Genomic DNA, 19,850 nt, shown 5'->3' with positions numbered 1-19,850 from the left:
GTTTCAGCTTATCAAATATTAAGATGGAAGATCTCCGACTAAACTCTTTTGTGGAGAGAATTACAGTACTTTCATTTCCATTCCAATTTATGGGTGCTTTTTGTAAAACCTATTTTATCTAAGGAGCTAGAGCTGTTGTTAATTTTTGTTAAATGTTTTCTTATGCACGATTACTTTAAAGCAATTTTGTTTCCATTAAACTTTATTAAAATAAAAATCTGAGGACTTGCAAATTGCAGATGATGTTCTGTATTAGCAATAATTCCAAAAAGGACCAGAAAAAATTATAATATGGACTCATACTAAAAGATGAAATGAATCTTATTTTTTATTCCAAAAATCTTATTTGCTTATTGAATATTGTAATTAGTGCAGAAATTGATTTAAACATCACCTAGAAAAACAAAGTAGTCCTGTTTATATTTTGAAATAAATAAAGGAGTAGGTCCGGTAAGACCCCTTTTTGGCCCCAAAATATAACAGTTTTACAAAATTATTTAAATGTAAACATTTAGTTATTTATTGGACAGTTGAATGCTTCTGCTACATAAATATGGGCTGTTTTTGACAATACAATGCACATATATCGGGTTGTAGCACCATTAAGTCATGCTAAATTACTGAAATCTTCAAAATTCTATCATTTTAGTTAAATTTTAGACGGTTTCCTTGTTAAACGAAAGTGGCCGCATTCGTGTTCATCCTTAATATTGAAATGTAAGTTGTATTTTATGATAATACATAACATATATAAAGGGTGTGGATGAACACGGATGCGGCCACTTTCATTTTTGAGAAAAACCATCTGAAAAGTGACGTTTTTTGGCATATTTGAGAGATTTTTCATATTTGAGCTTGAATCGGATCGTTTTTAATGACTAAATCAGTTAAAATCTTTCACTTATACTAATTAAATCAAGTGAAATAGACACTTAAGTCTTTAAAAAGTGGTCAAAATCTTTCGTCAGATGAAACTGAAATTTGAGGCCAAAATGAGTCCTTACCGGACCTACTCCTTTGATTGATTTAGAATTGTATGCATGAACAGAATAGTGAAATGTAATACTTTCTTTTGAAACAAGAATGTTTATATGAAAAAGTGCTGTACACCAAAAGTATTAAAACTTAACAAAGTGCTGTATTTTTATACTATTTATTATTTTCAGTTGAAATTTATTTTGAGATATAGTATGGAATTTATGTTGAAGATATATTTACTGTTAAGAGTTACATGTTGGTTAACTGCTTTCATTATTGTATTATTATACACCATTTTCTGTGAATAAAATTCACCTGTTAAATTTGCCTTTGTTTTGAATGGCCTCATAAAAAGCTGACATTTATGACAATAACATACCAGTGATTTGTAAGAGTTATGACCCTTTAAAAGGAGTTTTCTTCCTTTACATTTGTAGTATTTTTCGGTTGTTGTGTTTTTACTGTAAGTCGTAACCTTCTAATATTGGTGTCCTGTTGGCCAGGTGGTGTAAGAAGTTAATGTACTGCATCACTAGCATGATAACTTGCAGATGTGCTAGGACTTGAAGCAAACCACAACAAGCAATCTGATTAAATTCACCAAAAGACAAAACCAAAAACAAGACCTCTTCTGCAATACTCATTACTGTAAAAATTATTGAGTTTTCATGCAATAATTATGAGGATACATTGTAATTAAAAAAAAATTCCTTCAGACAAGGATCCTAGGACAGAAACACTGACGATTACCTAATACCTTCAGACGGGGATCCTAGGACAGAAACACTGAAGATTACCTAATTCACTTGTCACAAGAAAAAAAATACCTTCAGACAAGGATCCTAGGACAGAAACACTGACGATTACCTAATTCACTTGTCACAAGAAAAAAAGCTCTTGACTACTGTCAACAGTATTTAACATGCACCGGCTTGGATTCTTGGCTCTGAAGATAAAAAAGTCAAGAAAGTAGTGTAAACCACTTTATAAAAAGACAGCTACTGAACAAAAATATTTGGATGACACTGAAACACTACCTATGCCTTAGTAAGCCCATCTCTTCAAATGTCGGGTATATTGATTTGTCTGTCACACTTTCAATTCTTACAGCTTCTAGAAGTTATATATAACCAGATTTGCATGTCCATAGGATTTTAATTTTCTTTACTTTTTTACAATTGTTTCAATAGTTTTTGTCATGCCTGTGACTAAAGTTGCAGAATGAGAGACAAAGGAATCACTATCCAGAAATGGCGGCTTCAGTGGCATAGAATATTGGTATAAAGCTTTATCTCTCACAAGGTAGAAGACCTTGATGCTTCATACCTTGTATGCAGATGCCATATGTCATAATGTTAGTGTCTGTCATGTCTTTTGTCTATGACCTTATTTTCATGGTTCAGCGACTGCTTGAAGAAATGTAGTTTTTTTTCATGAAAAAAATATTCACTTACTATAAGTAATATGATAACTATATTTGGTATATGGGATCCTTGCATGATCTACATGTCTGTCAGACAAAGTTTACCTGAGCTAGACCTCATTAGGTAGATCAGTGATCAAGGTTAAGTTTTTTTTCATGGCTCAGATCATATAGATCTATGATACTATGACCAATAGGTCATCTAGATTTGGTGAAGGAATGATTGTCAGGTATACATTTCCAACTTGCAAATCCATCAAACACTGACTTTAATTTTGTGGTTAATTGGTAAATGCTAAATTCTTGCCATTTTATCTGTTTCTTATTACTATAAACAAAAGATCCCCTGTTTTTTGGTCCAAAGTGTACATTAAGGGTTCATCTGATCTTGACTTTATTTAAATGTTAAGTTTTTGTGATATTTGTTGTAAACAAATAAAATCATGAATAAATTTCAATATACATGATATAAACATATATCTAGAATATAGTTAATTGTCAAAAAGAAGTCTAAAGTGAACAGTTTTTTCATATTTAATAAATTAAACAAAGAGCCTATAAATGCAAATATATCACACAATTAGATCTTGGTCTTGTTGTTTGAGAAGAAAAGATTTTTATATTTCCTAATAATTACATGTCACAATTACTGGAGATACTTCACAAGCCTCAGAAACAGCATTTGTTAGTTTGACTTTTTTTAAAGTTACATATTCCTCGAATAATTCAAGGTTTCTTTTTTTGATTTTCATCTTTTCTTTATCCATTTGCAGTTTTTCTCTTTTTATGGCAATTTTTTCTTTTTCCAAAGCCAGCTTTTCTCTTTCAATTTCAAGTTTTTCCTTTTCAACCTCTAATATTGACTCTGCAAAATAAAAAAAATGTTTCCTTTTCATTAGTTTTTAAAAAAGAGAAACAAGAGCAAAGATATATTTCTGATAAAGCTATGTCGATTTTTGTTACTTAAAAGCCATATTTTAATAGATTTTTTTTCATGTTTACTCTAAAAAACTGGCAAGTAAATGCCATGTCAAACAGAAAAGATGTATTGTAAAACAAACAATCAAACAAACAGAAAATAAAATACTGCAGCATACACTATGCAGACTATGCAGACTTGAATTTATGTATGATTCCCCATACAATAGCTATGTCTATATAATTGAGGCCTATATCCCTTCAAAGTCTTACACCACAGTAATAATGCTATATAGTTCATTCTATCCCTTCGAAGTTTTGCACCACAATAATAAGGCCATATATGTTGTTCATTTCTAAGATGTTTTATCTTTCTTATTTTAATGCCAAATTAAAGTATTGACACCAATTTCACAGTCCACTGAACAAAGAAAAAGATAGTGCAAATTTCAGGTTAAAGTTTTGGTTTAAGTTTTTGGTTAAGGTAGTTTTTGATGAAGTTGAAGTCCAATCAACTTGAAACTTGGTACAAATGTTCCCTTACTTCCCTATGATATGATCTTTCTCATTTTAATGCCAAATTAAAGTATTGACCCAAATTTCATGGCCCACTGAACATGTAAAATGATAGTGCGAGTGGGGCATCCGTGTACTATGGACATATTCTTGTTTTACATATTTTACCAAGGCATAACCATTTTTTTCTTTATAAAATATTCAGTACATGAGTGTGAGTATAAAAAAAACCACTGTTTAACCTTGTAAATAACATCCTGGGATAGCAGACTGAAATAGTATCAATATTTGGGTGTCTGAAACATCTAAATGATGAAGAAAATGGAATTAAATTTGCAGTTTCTATTTTAACTAAATTGATCTGATTTCTATGATTACAGTGAAGTGTAAAGACGGTTTTCTTTATGAGGGAAGTAATGCCCTTTACCGTCAGGCGTCAAACAGTAATTTTTGGTTACCGTTAGCGTCAAAATGGTTAAATTTTACTGTGAGGTTAGAGGTCTCAAATAGTTATAGTAAGCGTCTTATTTTGATAAAAATTAATGTGATGCGTCAAAATCAGTCAGTTTTTTTTATCTTCTTAAAGAGTGTACATTTCATTATCATGCACCAAAAATTACCATTGGCGTCATTTGGCAAGAATTTTTACCATCATTTGTCATGAAGGTATCACCATTACTAAACTCCTTTATATAAAGCTAGACATGTTCACTATTTGTACAACAATAATTGATGAACAATAATTTATATGGTATAACTTGTCCCAGAACCACATATCTTGAGTTTTAACATCATCTAGTAACTTTGCCAATTGTTTAATTACCTGAAATAGATGGAGCTTGTACTGTTTGTAAATTAGCAAATCTTGGAGGTGTCTTCTTTGAAGTAGCACAGGTAAACTGTGCTGGGAAATTATTGTCTGCAATAAATATTATAAGTAATGATAGATGAATCATTTCAGACATATCCAAACCAAACATACCTTTTATAATGAAGTTATTCAATCCCTAGTAACGAAATAAAAATAAATAAAAAAAACTTTTCTTATAAACGAAAAAAACCCACCCTTTAATGCCCTGCAACCTCATCAGTGTCTAAAATATGCAGTTAGCAGAAAAAATCTTTTGTTTATTTAAAACTTAATATATTTTATATTGTAATTTATTTTGTCTCGCTTGACAGAGTCAAAAAGAGAGACATAAGTATGCTGTTTCCGGCATTGGCTACGAGGGAATCAACAATGTATTAGTTTGTGATTAGCCAGTCTAGTTTACGGTGAACCACTAGCAGCAAGTCAAATATATTTGGTATGCAGTTGTATTAGTTTTGGGAAAATTACTAAAGATGAGATAAAAAAAGCTGTAAAAAATGCCAAAAATAATAAAGCACCAGGAGAAGATCAAATAATTAACGAATATATTTGTTCTTCTTTGGATTGTATGATAGATATTTATGTTCAATTATTTCACTTAGTTTTTGATTCAGGTTTTTGCCTGAAGCATGGCTTATAGGTCACATGATACCAGTATACAAAAACAAAGGAGACAAGATGAATCCTAAAAATTATAGACTTATTACATTGTTATCTTGTTTAGGAAAATTTTTTACATCCATTTTGAATGATAGATTAAATATTTTTATAGAAGAATATAAATTATAACATGAAAACCAAGCTGGCCCATACGAAATTGTAAGGCGTATTACGCCTGGAAATAAGGCGTAAACCAGGCGTAAGTGGTAGTTACGTGTCTAGATCCAGACGTAAGTGAGCAGGAAACGTAAATTTGTAGTCCTTACAGGCGTAGAAAAAAGTGGCGTAAACCTGGCGTAAATTGAAATAAGCAAGGCGTAAATTTTCTTACGGGCGTTAAACTGTTGGTATGGCATTAATAAAAATACCCATAATGCTTTGTTTAAAGGATCATGGGATTTTTTTCAAAATTTGGCTCTTTGGTTTTAGTTTGCAAGAGTTGGACTTATGGCAGCTTCATATATTCAAGGATAATTAGCTTGTTTTGTGCTTTTTGGAAGAATTGGAAATTGGAATTATGGAATCAAATTGATTAATGAAAATTGTGAAATAAAAGGAAAGTGATATACATGGTAAATAATAATTATGTGAGTACTAAATGTATAACTAAGTTATTAAGTTTTATGTTCTATCAGAAATTTTGAAATCCCTAAACCTTTATCCTTGGATAATAACATTAAAATATTTTACTTTAAGTTAAATTGCAGTATTATCATTTATATTTTAGTTCAAAAGACAATAATTTTCAAAAAAAACTTAGTTAAAATGTTACCTTTATTTCAAGAAAAATCAATTGTCATAATTCTTATTTAAACTTACACTTATTTAAGTCAGTGTTAGTCTAAAATGTATTTATTGATATATTAGCTTCTTCAATGGTTAATATTTTAAGTTTTTAGTTAAACAATGAGAAATAAAAGCAACAGTAAAGGTTTACGTCTGGTTTACGCCTGGTTGACGCCTGGACATGCATTTTGTAAACACTGCAATGCTGCCGGGATATAGTATGATTTTTATGTCTGGTTTCCGTGTCATATACGGGCGTCACATTTCGTACATGGGGTAATCAACAAATGATCACATATTTGCATTGTATGCATTATTTGAATTACTCCTCTCTCAGAAAGAAAAAGCTGCACTGTGCATTTGTCGATTTCGAAAAAAGCATTTGACTTTGTCCACCGTAACTCATTATTTCTTAAGCTTGTTCATACAAATATTACTGGAAAGTTTTTAAGAATTATACAAAATATGTATGAAAATGTAAAATCACGTATTAAACATAACAATGAAACTTCAGAGATCTTTTTCTATGAAATTGTAGTAAGACAGGGAGAAAATTTATCACCTGTATTATTTTCATATATACTTAAATGATTTGCAATCATATTTAGGCAACAACCATTTTCTTATCTGGGGGGGGGCCTGGGATTTTTATTGTGTTCATAATTTTTTTTTCAGAACCTTCCTCCGACAAAATTTTTTTTTTCTTATGAGAAGGAAAGCAAAAATTTTTTTCCTATAACGTGGAATAGAAATACAATTTTTTTTTCACAAAACCATAAAATTAACATAAAATTCATTTTAATTTTTTAATTGATGTAAAATGTAAAGTGTATGGCTCTGTCTATATCCTGGCATTGGCTGTTGTCTCAGTTGGTTTTTTTAGCCCACTTTCTACATTATGATATTCTCGGAGTCCGTCATACAGGTATCCTTAAATTTTAATACTGCAATTGAAGTGGCCACCATTGCCATATGTAATGGCAAATAGTGAGTAGCTCCAACTTATAAAATCCACTGTTTCCAACTATGATAATTGACATTCCAAACGGAAAATACTAACCGGTATACAAGTCTGTGTCATACACAATCAGGGCTATCTTAAAAGACTGCTTATGATACCATATCTATTCCTGTTATAAAATGACCATTTCATGTTTACAATAGTTGCAGTTTTAAGTATGGTCTTACAGTAGTAACATATATATGCGGGAGATTTGGAATTCTTATAAATATTTCTGGATCAAACATTATTATAGGAACATACAAAAAGTGATAAGGTATAAAGATCTATAAATAGAAATCTTAGCTTAATCTGTATACTGGACAGATGTTTATAATCTGCTGTTTTACTGTCTCGTCTGTTGTTAGATTCACCATTCTCAAATTCAGCAGTGCAAAAAAAAAATTTCAAGCAGGTGACAGTATAAAATATTTTTCAGCTTCAGTGCAAAATATAATTTTTTTTTCGGTCAGCTAGGCCATCAAATATTTTTTTCAAAAAAAATCCCAGGCCCCCCCCCCCCCCCCCCCCCCCCCAGATAAGAAAATGGTTGTTGCCTTAGAAACAAAAGATATTTTGTGATTGAATTAGTGTACTTAATTCTTTACAAACCTAAGATATGGAAAACTGCAGATGGAACTTCATCAGATAAATCTGGATTGTCTACAATAAAAAAGTATATACTAAAGATACACTTCCTTTCACAATATTTTATGTTAGGACCAGTAATTAGGCTGGTCAGGATTTATTTAAGTCACTTTATTAAAAACATCAGAAGTCCACATTTGCAATTATCACTTACGTTTGTATAACTTGATTTTTTTAAATCTATTCTGACACATATTTTTGGTCAGATTATAGACAGATATTACAATTGATAAGTTTGTAAAAGATTTTTGTAGAAATTCTCATTCATACACATTAATTGTCCAAGAAGCTCATAATTTAACTCACATTCCAAAAACCTGTATTCCTCATCCTGATTATATTATACTGTTGTTTTTTTGTGTGTAATATAGACACCTTGTATCATACCAAACTGGGATCTTTTGTGTAATCTAGACACCATGTACCATACCAAACTGGGATCTTTTTTTGTGTAATCTAGACAGCATGTATCATACCAAACTGTTATCTAGACACCATATATCATACCAAACTGTGTAATCTAGACACCATGTATCATACCAAACTGTGTAATCTAGACACTATGTATCATACCAAACTGTGTAATCTAGACACCATGTATCATACCAAACTGGGATCTTTTTTGTGTAATCTAGACACCATGTATCATACCAAACTGGGATCTTTTTTTGTGTAATCTAGACACCATGTATCATACCAAACTGGGATCTTTTGTGTAATCTAGACACCATGTATCATACCAAACTGGGACCTTTTTTGTGTAATCTAGACACCATGTATCATACCAAACTGGGATCTTTTTTGTGTAATCTAGACACCATGCATCATACCAAACTGTGTAATCTAGACACTATGTATCATACCAAACTGTGTAATCTAGACACCATGTATCATACCAAACTGGGATCTTTTTTGTGTAATCTAGACACCATGTATCATACCAAACTGTGATCTTTTTTGTGTAATCTAGACACCATGTATCATACCAAACTGTGATCTTTTTTTGTGTAATCTAGACACCATGTATCATACCAAACTGGGATCTTTTTTGTGTAATCTAGACACCATGTATCATACCAAACTGGGATCTTTTTTTGTGTAATCTAGACACCATGTATCATACCAAACTAAGATCTTTTTTGTGTAATCTAGACACCATGTATCATACCAAACTGGGATCTTTTTTTGTGTAATCTAGACACATTGTATCATACCAAACTGGGATCTTTTTTTGTGTAATCTAGACACCATGCATCATACCAAACTGTGTAATCTAGACACCATGTATCATACCAAACTGTGTAATCTAGACACCATGTATCATACCAAACTGGGATCTTTTTTGTGTATAAATCTAGACACCATGTATCATACCAAACTGTTATCTTTTTACCAGGTTTATTTCTTTAGATTGTGAAAATGTTTGTAGTTACAGCTTCAGAAAAGAATATACATCAAAATAAGCTAGTACATGTAGTCACTGGTAGGAATCATGAATTGATTCTGCTCACATCAGAGAAGATGGAGAATGAAGATTTTTATTAAAATTATTTCATATTTTATTACAAACGAATTTTGTTAATACTTTTAGCAATTAAAAAGTTTTAAGCAACAGTAAGTTGAGTTGTTTATCATTATACTAACCTATGCTACTTTGTTCTACCTGTATGTTCTTTTTTGTCTTCAGTTTGACTAAAATGTAATGTATGTATATAGAGTTATTATCTTTATCAACACTAAAACTTCAAATTACTTACTGTCAAATAACAAAATACTTCTTTACAAAACAGTACTGCATGTCCTTCCTTCCTTAATCCTTTTTTGTTCATAGAAAAATAAACACTAGCAAGCAATTAGTAAATAAATTAATGGAAATGAAGAGTTATACTTTTATATGTACATGTATAAATTTTTATTTTAGAATTTGTATGTTAAATATCAGAATAAACGTTAAATGTGTGTCATTTTACCAATGTTTGTCCATATATGAAAAAAATAATGCATTAATTCAAATAAGTATATATTATTAAGTTAAGGATTTTGTAATCACAAAAGAACTTTTCAATATTTCTTTTGAAGGTTGGATGTATCTGACTTGTAGAAACCTTATAACTATTATGTCACATTTTTTTGTGATTTTGTTTACATGCACAACCAAGGTCAATCAGTGTAAATGATGTCATTGATCAATCGGTTCTCACTGTGATAAGACTGGATTTTTGGGGGGTATTTTTTCTGAAGAGCGAAGCCCTTTCCAACTGATTTTGACAATTTGTTCTCAAGTTGCACTGCTGTTCCACCACTGTTCTACGGTAGGGGAGATTTAAGAGATTGCAAGCATGTCTAAAGTACCACCCCACCATATTTTGATGTGTCTGTCCAAAGTCAGGAGCATGTAATTAAGTGGTTGCAATCTGTTATATATCTTTTACATAAATTGGGTCATTGTTTTTATTATTTGAATTGTTTAGAATTTTTTATCAGACAGGTATGAGCCTCTTATTTCTTACTATATTGTATTGTGTATTTTGTTCATTGTTGAAGGCTATGCATTGACATATAGTTGCTTTCATCCATATCATGTGGTTTCTGGAGGATTGTTATCTCATTAGCAAAAATACCTGATTAACATCTTCTTATTTCTGAAAGATAAATTTGAAGTAATCAAAATACATAAAATCACAGATATAGTTTTTAGTTGAATTACATTATGTTTGAGTTATTAAATAAATCTTACATTTCCTCTTTTTGTCTCTGTGTTTCTTGTCATGTATTTGTCTTTTACTGATTGTTCCACTCAATTCATTATGTTTCATTGTCAGTTTGTTGTAAACATCCAAAGGTTTATCTTGATGTAGCAGATCGGACATCTCTGACATTACTTTGGCAGGAGTTCGAACATATACTTTATCTTTTTTAGAATTCCCATGTGGCATCAACCCAGGAAATGTTCCAGAATACTCTACTAAGGCAAGATGATTTTTATGTTCTCCCAACCATGACACACGTCTCTTGTACGTTGAATCCTTCTTCAATGTGCTATAATGTCTAATAAGTTCAATAATATTGTCTGACAATGGTTGAGTATCCAGTGGATAGAATATTTTTTTGTCTTTCACTTGCTTTGTATAGCAGAACTGATCCCCTTTTTTATATATCATCTTAAGCCTGCCTTCTGGGTTAGTAACAAAGTGACTTTTCGCAGTTGATCCCTTGATATAATTGTATACACCACAGTCATCAGAAAAATTACTAATGGCACCATTTTTACGTCTTTTTACATTTTCATCATTTTTTACCACAAAATAAACATCATTTTTAATTCCATCTGGAATACAGTCATGGGCTTTTTCATACAAAAAAGATGTCAGCTTCTTGATAACTTCTTCTGTGTCCAAAAACCCTTGGTTGAGACATCCATTTGACAAGGAGTGGATATTAAGGGTCAAAGTCCTCATTTCAGCAGAACCATCTTCATAAGGAATAATAAGGTAAGTTATCATATATGTCTATTCAATACTGTACGTGAATTCATTATTATTTGTTGGATACTAACTTTTGTGTGTTTCGTGGGCACAGGTTAACCATGATTTCAAATTTTCTATAGGCTTTGTCTGCAGAAATTAGCAGAGCCATGAAATAAAAAATTTTTCTTCAATCCATGAAAATTGATACCCTTGAAAATGTATGAATACAGTCATTCGTTTACAGCATTGAGAAATAGGAAATTTACTGGAAAGTGCATAATTTCCAAACTTGTCTATATATTTACATTCATATATAATTTAATTTTGGATGTAACGCATCTTCTGATTGGCTGACATAGTTTTGTTTATCAGCTCATAGACATAATTTTGTCATGTGACTGTCACGTCATCAACGCAGATCTACTCTGTTTAAAATGAATTAGAATTAAATTATAAGAAATGACCGTAATATGTTTTCTGTCTATTAGAAATAACATAAAAAAGTGGTGCACACTTTAAATAACCCGCTACAGGTTATCGATCATTGTGCAAAACATATTTTATGTTATTTCTTCTAAGACAGAAAAAATATTACAGTCATTGCTTAAATAACATTAAATACAATTATCTAGTAAAAGTCACCAACCATTTATCTTTTGTAGGGGACATGGTTTTTTTTAAATGAATTGATTCATTCATTTTAATACATGTAGGATTTTTCAAAATAATATGTTAAAAATAAGCTTACTTTAATGAAATATTGACTTTCAAATTACCATATATACATGTAGACCAGATAGTATTTTGAAATTTTCATCAGGTATAAATCTATGTCTGGTTGACCAGAATATTTTTTTTCATTAATTTTTTTTGGGGAAAATACTATAATGGTTGTTCCTTTAAAGTCATAAGAAACCTCAAATTAAAAAAAATAATGTATATGTTTTTTTATAACTCAATGGATAGTTTTCATTATAAAACTTATGTACATATACTTTTTTCTGAAGAAAATTCTTTAATTTATTCATATTTAGAAGAAGTTTACTTTATCTTAATTGTTTCCTTCCAGGAAGCAATTCCACCCGACATATTTTCCGTATGCAAAGTGACCTCAGTGTGAACCATATCGTAAAAATACGGTGATCGCAATACGCATGGATGTCCTTAAAATAAACTATTATCTGAATTTACATGTTTAACACGTGCTCAATTTCCATGCTTTTTTGTTGATTTTTTGTGGATTGTTGACAAACAGGTGACAATTGTTAAACTTCGGCTTCAAAACAAAAACTTTAATTACCTGCCATATTTTCACAATAAAACTGACCGATTGAAAAAATTTGACGATTATACGAAGTTTACACGAAAAAATGTTAAATTCGTGCACAGAAGACTAAGTTTATGATGTTTGTATGCATTGGTTCAAGAATTGGAAGAACATTATTTTTTCACCGGTCACTCGTTTCTTATGACTTTAAAAAAAAAAAAAAAAAAAAATTCTTAACAAAATCTGAGACTACTATAAATAGTCTCAGTCAAATGTAGTTTGTTTCAAGAGGAAACTGAAAAAATATGGTTTGATTTTATTAAAAATTAAAAAAAAAAAACCTTTAGAAACAGATAAGTGAATAGAAAGTTACCCCAACTTTTGCTGCCATTGTGCTTCATGTCATATATATGTTTTGTTATGCTGGAACTTGTAGTATCTTGAAGCATATCTGGCATCTCAGATGTAACATTAGCAAGTGTTTGAATAGAGTCTGTATCTTTACAATTACTATGTTGCTTTAGTCCAGAAAATATCCCAGAATATTCTACTATGGCAAGATGATTTTCATTTTCTCCCAACCATGAAACACGTCTCTTGAATATGGAATCCTTCTTCGACGTGGTATAGTATCTATACAGTTCAATTATATTTTCTGAAGATGGCTGGGTTTCAAGTGGATAGAATAATTTTTTCCCTTTGACTCTCTTTATATAGCAAAATTGTTCACCCCTTTTGCATACCAACCTAAGCTTGCCTTCTGGGTTTGTAACAAAGTAATTTTTGGAGGTTGATGAATCTGAGTGACTATATCCTTTACAGTCGTCAGGAAATTTACTATTGACTCCCTTTTTACGTCTTTCTACATTTGCATCATTCTTTACCACAAAATAAACGTCATTTTTAACTCCATTTGGAATATCATTGTAGGCTTTTTCATACAAACAAGATGTCAGCCGCTTCACAATTTCTTCTGCCTCCATAAACCCTTTCTTCAGACATCCAGTTGACAAGAAGTAGTTATTAGAGGACAATGTTCTATTTTCAGCCAAATCATCTAAATAAAAGGTCAAAATATAAGTAATCAAAAGAATTAAAAACTTTTTCTTAGAAAAGTTCTATAACTATAAATAATACTTCACAGTCAGTTTGGTTCAATATTTAAAAAAAAAGCTAAAATATCTCTGCAGGGTGCAGCTTAATGCTAAGTACTGCAGAGGTTGAACTGGATTCAACTCTGAACAGTTGGTTTTAATGGCGGGACATTCAAGCTTAAAACAGCTCCGAATTTAAATTTGACACAGCATAGGTTTCTGACACAAGATAAATGTACAGTCTTCCATCTTAAGAATTTGAAATTGGATATTTGTTATAATGATCCAATATTCAAAATCTAAATACAAGGTTAGATTCAGCATATCAAAGAACCACAAGAATTCATTTTATTTTTTTTTTTTATTTTCGACCCTTTGGACCATAATGTAGAACAATTTGATAATGGGGTAAAAAATCCAAAATCTAAATACATCCTTAGATTTGGCATATCAAAGAACCCAATTGATATTATTTTTGTTGAAATCAAACAAAAAAGTTTAATTTTGGACCAAATTGATTGATTGATTGATGTTTACGTTGCATGAGCACAAAAAGGCTATATTGCTGGACCAAATTGAAAACTTCCATGGGTCCAAAATCCAAATAAAAATACACAATGATACTTGGTCAGTTTCAGCTTATATAAAAAAAAACACAAGTATTCAAGACCTTTAATGAAATCAAATTAAAATTGGTCAAGGACTATTCATTTGAATCAGTATCGGACAATTATTCTAAAAAGGACAGAACACTCTTTAGAATAATTGTTCGACACTGATTTACAAACTCCAACATTTTTCCAATTGATTAAAAGTTTTTTATTAATTTGTAGATCTTATTCATGGATTGCAATAGTTTGCTATGGTGTAATTGAGCCAGGTAATCTAAATATGAGTATTTAAAAGACATCAACCATATATCTTTAAAATAATGGCATTTTTGTATTTTTTTAAATTGTTTAGTTCAGAATTTCTTGGTTCACAATAATACTTGTTTGCCTTTTGAAATAGTTACCCTGACTGTTGTTTTCATTAAGCTTCTTGTTATGTGCTTGTTTTTTACAGCTGGGCCCACTCCATTCATCATGTTCAAGTTTCCTTTTGACATTCAAATGAGTATCATGAACTATATCTGTGATCTCATCTGTAACATTGGCACCTGTTTGAATAGATTCTGTATAACCTTTAAAATATTCTACTACAGCAATATGATTTTCATGTCCTCCTAGCCATGACACATGTCTCAAATATGACGAATCATTGCTTAACGTTGAATACTTTCTGTTCAGTTCAATCAGAATATCCAAAGAGGGTTGTGTTTGCAGTGGTAAATATACTAATTTTCCTTTGATTCTCTTCTCTGAGCAGAATTGATCCCCCCTTTTATATACCGCTTGAAGTGTGCCTTCTGGGTTGACAATGAAGTAAGTTTTTGGGTCTTTTCCTCTATTCGAATTGTACACTCCACAATCATCAGGAAATTCACTATGGTCTCCCTTTTTTTGCCTTTCAACATTGTCATCATTCTTAACTATAAAATAAACATTGTTTTTGATTCCTCCAGGTATGTTGTCTAGAGCGTCAGCATACACAAAAGATGTCAACAACTTCACAATTTCTTCTGTTTCCAAAAATCCATTCTTCAGACATCCATTTGATAATGGGTGAATATTAGATAGAGAATAAGTTACAATGGAGTCTGTTAATGTGGGGGCTGTCACAGGCAAGGCAGGCTGATGGTCTTTGGAAGAAACGGCCATCCTGGGTATGTTTAACCTTAAAGTAATAAAAACAAGTGCAATATGAATGAAAGATTTCATAATCTCTTACCAGTAAGAATTAGTTCTTGCATGAAAATTGAAAATCAATAGTAAATCATTTTTAGATGTAAATATAAAAAAACAAAATGCTTCGCTGAGTGCAGATTGATACGACTGCAGAAGTCCAACCCTGAACAGTTGAGGCAAAAATCGACACAATATTAGTGCTTGATACAGGTCTGAATTTGGATCGTAATTAAATATTTGACACATAATAGGTTTCTGACACAGAATAACTGTAGTCAAAGAACTTAGAATTGGTTATATGATTTGAATTTGTATTAGTTTTTGTCGAGCCTGCAACTTTTGTTGCAGAAAGCTCGACATAGGGATAGTGATCCGGCGGCGGCGGCGGCTACAGCGGCGGCGTTAGCTCACTTCTTAAAAGCTTTATATTTTAGAAGGTGGAAGACCTGGATGCTTCATACTTTGTATATAGATGCTTCATGTTACGAAGTTTTCGTCAGTCACATGTCCAATGTCCTTGACCTCATTTTCATGGTTCAGTGACCACTTGAAAAAAAAGTTCAAATTTTTTGTAATGTTGAATTCTCTCTTATTATAAGTAATAGGATAACTATATTTGATGTGTGCGTACCTTGCAAGGTCCTCGTGTCTGTCAGACAGTTTTCACTTGACCTCGACCTCATTTCATGGATCAGTGAACAAGGTTAAGTTTTGGTGGTCAAGTCCATATCTCAGATACTATAAGCAATAGGGCTAGTATATTCGGTGTATGGAAGGACTGTAAGGTGTACATGTCCAACTGGTAGGTGTCATCTGGCCTTGACCTCATTTTCATGGTTCAGTGGTTATAGTTAAATTTTTGTGTTTTGGTCTGTTTTTCTCATACCATATGCAATAGGTCTACTATATTTGTTGTATGGAATGATTGTTAAGTGTACATGTCTAGCGGGCAGATGTCATGTGACCTTGACCTCATTTTCATGGTTCAGTGGTCAAAGTTAAGTTTTTGAGTTTTGGTCTTTTTATCTAATGCTATATGCCATAGGTCAACTATATTTGGTGTATGGAAATATTTTATGATCTTTATGTCAGTCGAGCAGGTTTTATTAAACCGTGACCTCATTTTCAGGGTTCATTGCACAGTGTTAAGTTTTTGTGTTTTGGTCTATTTTTCTCAAACTATAAGTAATGTGTCAACTATATATGTTGTATAGAAGCATTGTTAGCTGTACCTGTCTGCCTGGCATGGTTCATCTGACCTAGACCTCTTTTTCAAGGTTCATTGGTCTTTGTTTAGTTATCTTGGTTAATGTTAAGTTTATGTGACAGTTGTAATAAAGCTTAGCTTTATACTTAGGACTATCAACATAATATCAATGATTAGTATAGAAGGCGAGACATTTCAGCGTGTGCACTCTTGTTTGCTTTTGTGCAATACACTAAGCTGTTGTGTATTGAACCCCCTCCCCCCAAAAAAAATCTTTTACCACACCCTTTTTTTGCAAAAAAATGATCTATAGGTGAAATTTTCTTTTTAATTTCAGAAATCTGTAATGAGAAAACTAGAGGCTCTAAAGAGCTGGTGTCGCTCACTTGTATTTACTGATGCTTTGGAAATCATTTAAAATAAGGTTTAAAATCATAATTTATAGTATCATTAGATACTATAATAATATCTAAGATAATAGCTAAAAACTGCCAAATTTCCATAAAATTTCTAACTCAGGGACAGCAACCCAACAACTGATTGTTGGATTTGTCTGAAAATTTCAGGGCAGATATATCTAAATCTGATGAACATTTTTGCCATCTTGGTTCGCGGGCAGCGTCACCACACACATTTTTAAATAGATACTCTTATGATGATTGTGGACAAGTTTGGTTACATTTTGTCTTAGTAGTTTCAGAGGAGAAGATCTTTGTATAAGATTACAAAAATTTAAGGAAAATTGGTAAAATTGACTATAAAGGGCAATAACTCCTGAAGGGGTCATCTGATTATTTTGGTCATTTGACTTATTTGACGATCTTACTTTGCTGAACATTATTGCTGTTTACAGTTTATCTGGATCTATAATAATATTTAAGATAATAACCAAAAACGGTAAAATTTCCTTAAAATTACCAATTATGGGGTAGAACCCAACAACCGGTTATCTGATTCATCTGACATTTCAGGGCAGATAGATCTTGACTTGATAAACAATTTCAACTCATATCAGATTGCTCTAAATGCTTTGGTTTCAGAGTTATATAAGCCAAAATCTATATTTTATACCTTATGTTCTATTTTTAGCCATGGCGACCATCTTGGTTGGTTGGTCCGGTCAATAGACACATTTTTTAAACTACATACCCTATGATGATTCTAGTCAAGTTTGGTTAAATTTGCCTAAGTAGTTTCAGAGGAGAAGATTTTTTTGAAAGATAACAAAAATTGTAAAAAATTGTAAAAAATTGACTGTAAAGGGCAATAACTCCTGAAGGGGTCAATTGACCATTTTGATCATGTTGACTTATTTGTAGATCTTACTTTGCTGAACATTATTGCTGTCCACAGTTTACCTCTATTTATAATAATATTCAAGATAATAACAACAAAAAAATTCCTTAAAATTACCAATTTAGGGGCAGCAACCCAACAACAGGTTCTTTATTTTGAGCCATGGCGGCTATCTTGGTTGGTTGGACAGGTCACCAGACAAATTTTTATAACTAGATACCCCAATGATGATTGTGGCCAATTTTGCTTAATTTGGACAAGTAGTTTCAGAGGAGAAGATTTTAGTAAAAGTTAATGAAAACGGATGAAAAGTGGTGAGAAAAGCCCACTTGGCCCTTTGGGCCAGGTGAGCTAAAAATTGCCTACAACTTATGAAAATAAATTGACAGCTAATTATCTCAAGACAATACAACATTTCTTTATACATAATTAACAAACAAGTAGTGTAAGGGAGGTATATCCAAACATACACAACATTTTACTTTCAATATGTTTGGATTACCTCCCTTACACTGCTTTAAATCAAAGGTACACTCTCGTTTTTTTAACACATATTTATTCAAATTCAGTATAAATTAATTTTATTCTTTTTACATGCATTTATAATTTCGTGTATCTTTCACTCTTCATTCCCAATCATAAGACAATTTATTATAAAATCAGTTACGGGTACGCTTAGCCTACAAATGCCAATTTGGGTATATGCATATCCGCATGTGGGTACGTGCAGACACTGCCTGAAAAAAACCACCCCTGTTTTAAAAAACATATTTACACTTTTGGTATTTAGCTGAATTTTGTCTACAAATGACCTTAGATCGCCTCCGAATAACCTTTTGACGTCAAGAAACAATCTCTTTTTTATTGTGACGTAAAAATTTTTGAATTGTTATGTCAAAGTTTACGGGAACCTGTGTGATTCTACGTAATGGCGGACAAATTTGCATACAAGTGTAAATACATCTATTATGGAGTCCTGTAACTCAAAAAGTTTAAACTTATTTTCACCAAAAAGTATAGTCAGATGAACATCATAAGAAACATCTATGTGAAGTTTCATGAAGTTTGGATAAGTCATTCTCAAGTGATGTTGCAACAGATTTATGACGGACAGACAACAAACAGACGGATGCCGCATGTTTGAAAACCATAATAAGTCCGTCAAATTTTTTATGGACATATACAAATATTTAAATAAGTCAACCGGTATTGAAATAAAATTAGGAATGATCTGACCTGGAGGGGCCAATGTATTAGGATACGAACTGACCCGATACATTTATTTTCGGACTGAATAATGAGGGTCTGGATGGGGGGGGGGGGGGGGGGGGGGGGGGGTCTGTTATACTGTAATACTGTAAACATTTAATTTTCACCCCTTTTTTCTCTATAATCTTCAAACCGCTTTTTTCTTTAATCTTCATAAATTTAACCCCTTTTTTCTCTAATCTTCATTTTTTTTGCCCGTTATTCTCTAATCTTCATTTTTTAAGGGCATTATTCTTTAATCATCCAAACCCTCAATAATCAATCTTGAATAACCAAAATCTACTAAATTTATCTGAATCTCGAAATAAAGTACCTAAATTCGCACTTACTCTTGTATAATTACACTTGAAATATAAAACACGACTATCAATTAGTCTTTCATGTTGTTTTTGTCTTAAAATATCATATTTTGTAGAACGATGAGGAGCCGAGAACCATGTTTGTGATTAGAAAAGAAAGACAACTCTTTGATTCTTCATGACCAGAGCACTCAAAGTACTGTTAAACATGGGAATATAACGACTTTCTTTTGCTGTGAAACATGAAATCAGAAGAATAATCTAAAATTTTAGCCTGCTATTTTATTACTGAAAGTAAAGTGTGGGAAGCCGACATATCTAAAACGATACAAGGCTATTTTATGTCGCTTGGTGGTAGTTAGTT

At 31.7% G+C, this 19,850-nt stretch overlaps 2 protein-coding genes across 2 annotated transcripts in view; both read right to left on the bottom strand.

Moving 5' to 3' along the window:
- LOC139521744 (coiled-coil domain-containing protein 172-like) overlaps positions 1-19,850 on the bottom strand; it is a 388,671-nt gene that overhangs the window by 108,158 nt on the left and 260,663 nt on the right. The gene's annotated exons all lie outside the window — the stretch shown is intronic.
- LOC139521735 (uncharacterized) lies at positions 2,925-19,798 on the bottom strand. Its single transcript, XM_071315300.1, has 8 exons — positions 19,776-19,798; positions 14,644-15,404; positions 12,908-13,591; positions 10,538-11,272; positions 9,445-9,492; positions 7,765-7,815; positions 4,659-4,754; positions 2,925-3,266 (listed from the first exon to the last, which is right to left on the bottom strand). The coding sequence occupies exons 2-8, from the start codon at positions 15,386-15,388 to the stop codon at positions 3,028-3,030; spliced, it is 2,598 nt and encodes an 865-aa protein (XP_071171401.1). The 5' UTR covers positions 15,389-15,404; positions 19,776-19,798; the 3' UTR covers positions 2,925-3,027.

The sequence above is a fragment of the Mytilus edulis genome, chromosome 4 (genome assembly GCF_963676685.1).
Source record: "Mytilus edulis chromosome 4, xbMytEdul2.2, whole genome shotgun sequence".
Lineage (NCBI taxonomy): Eukaryota > Metazoa > Mollusca > Bivalvia > Mytilida > Mytilidae > Mytilus > Mytilus edulis.
The sequence above is the reverse complement of the archived record's forward strand: the minus strand, read 5'-3'. Positions and strand labels throughout refer to the sequence as shown.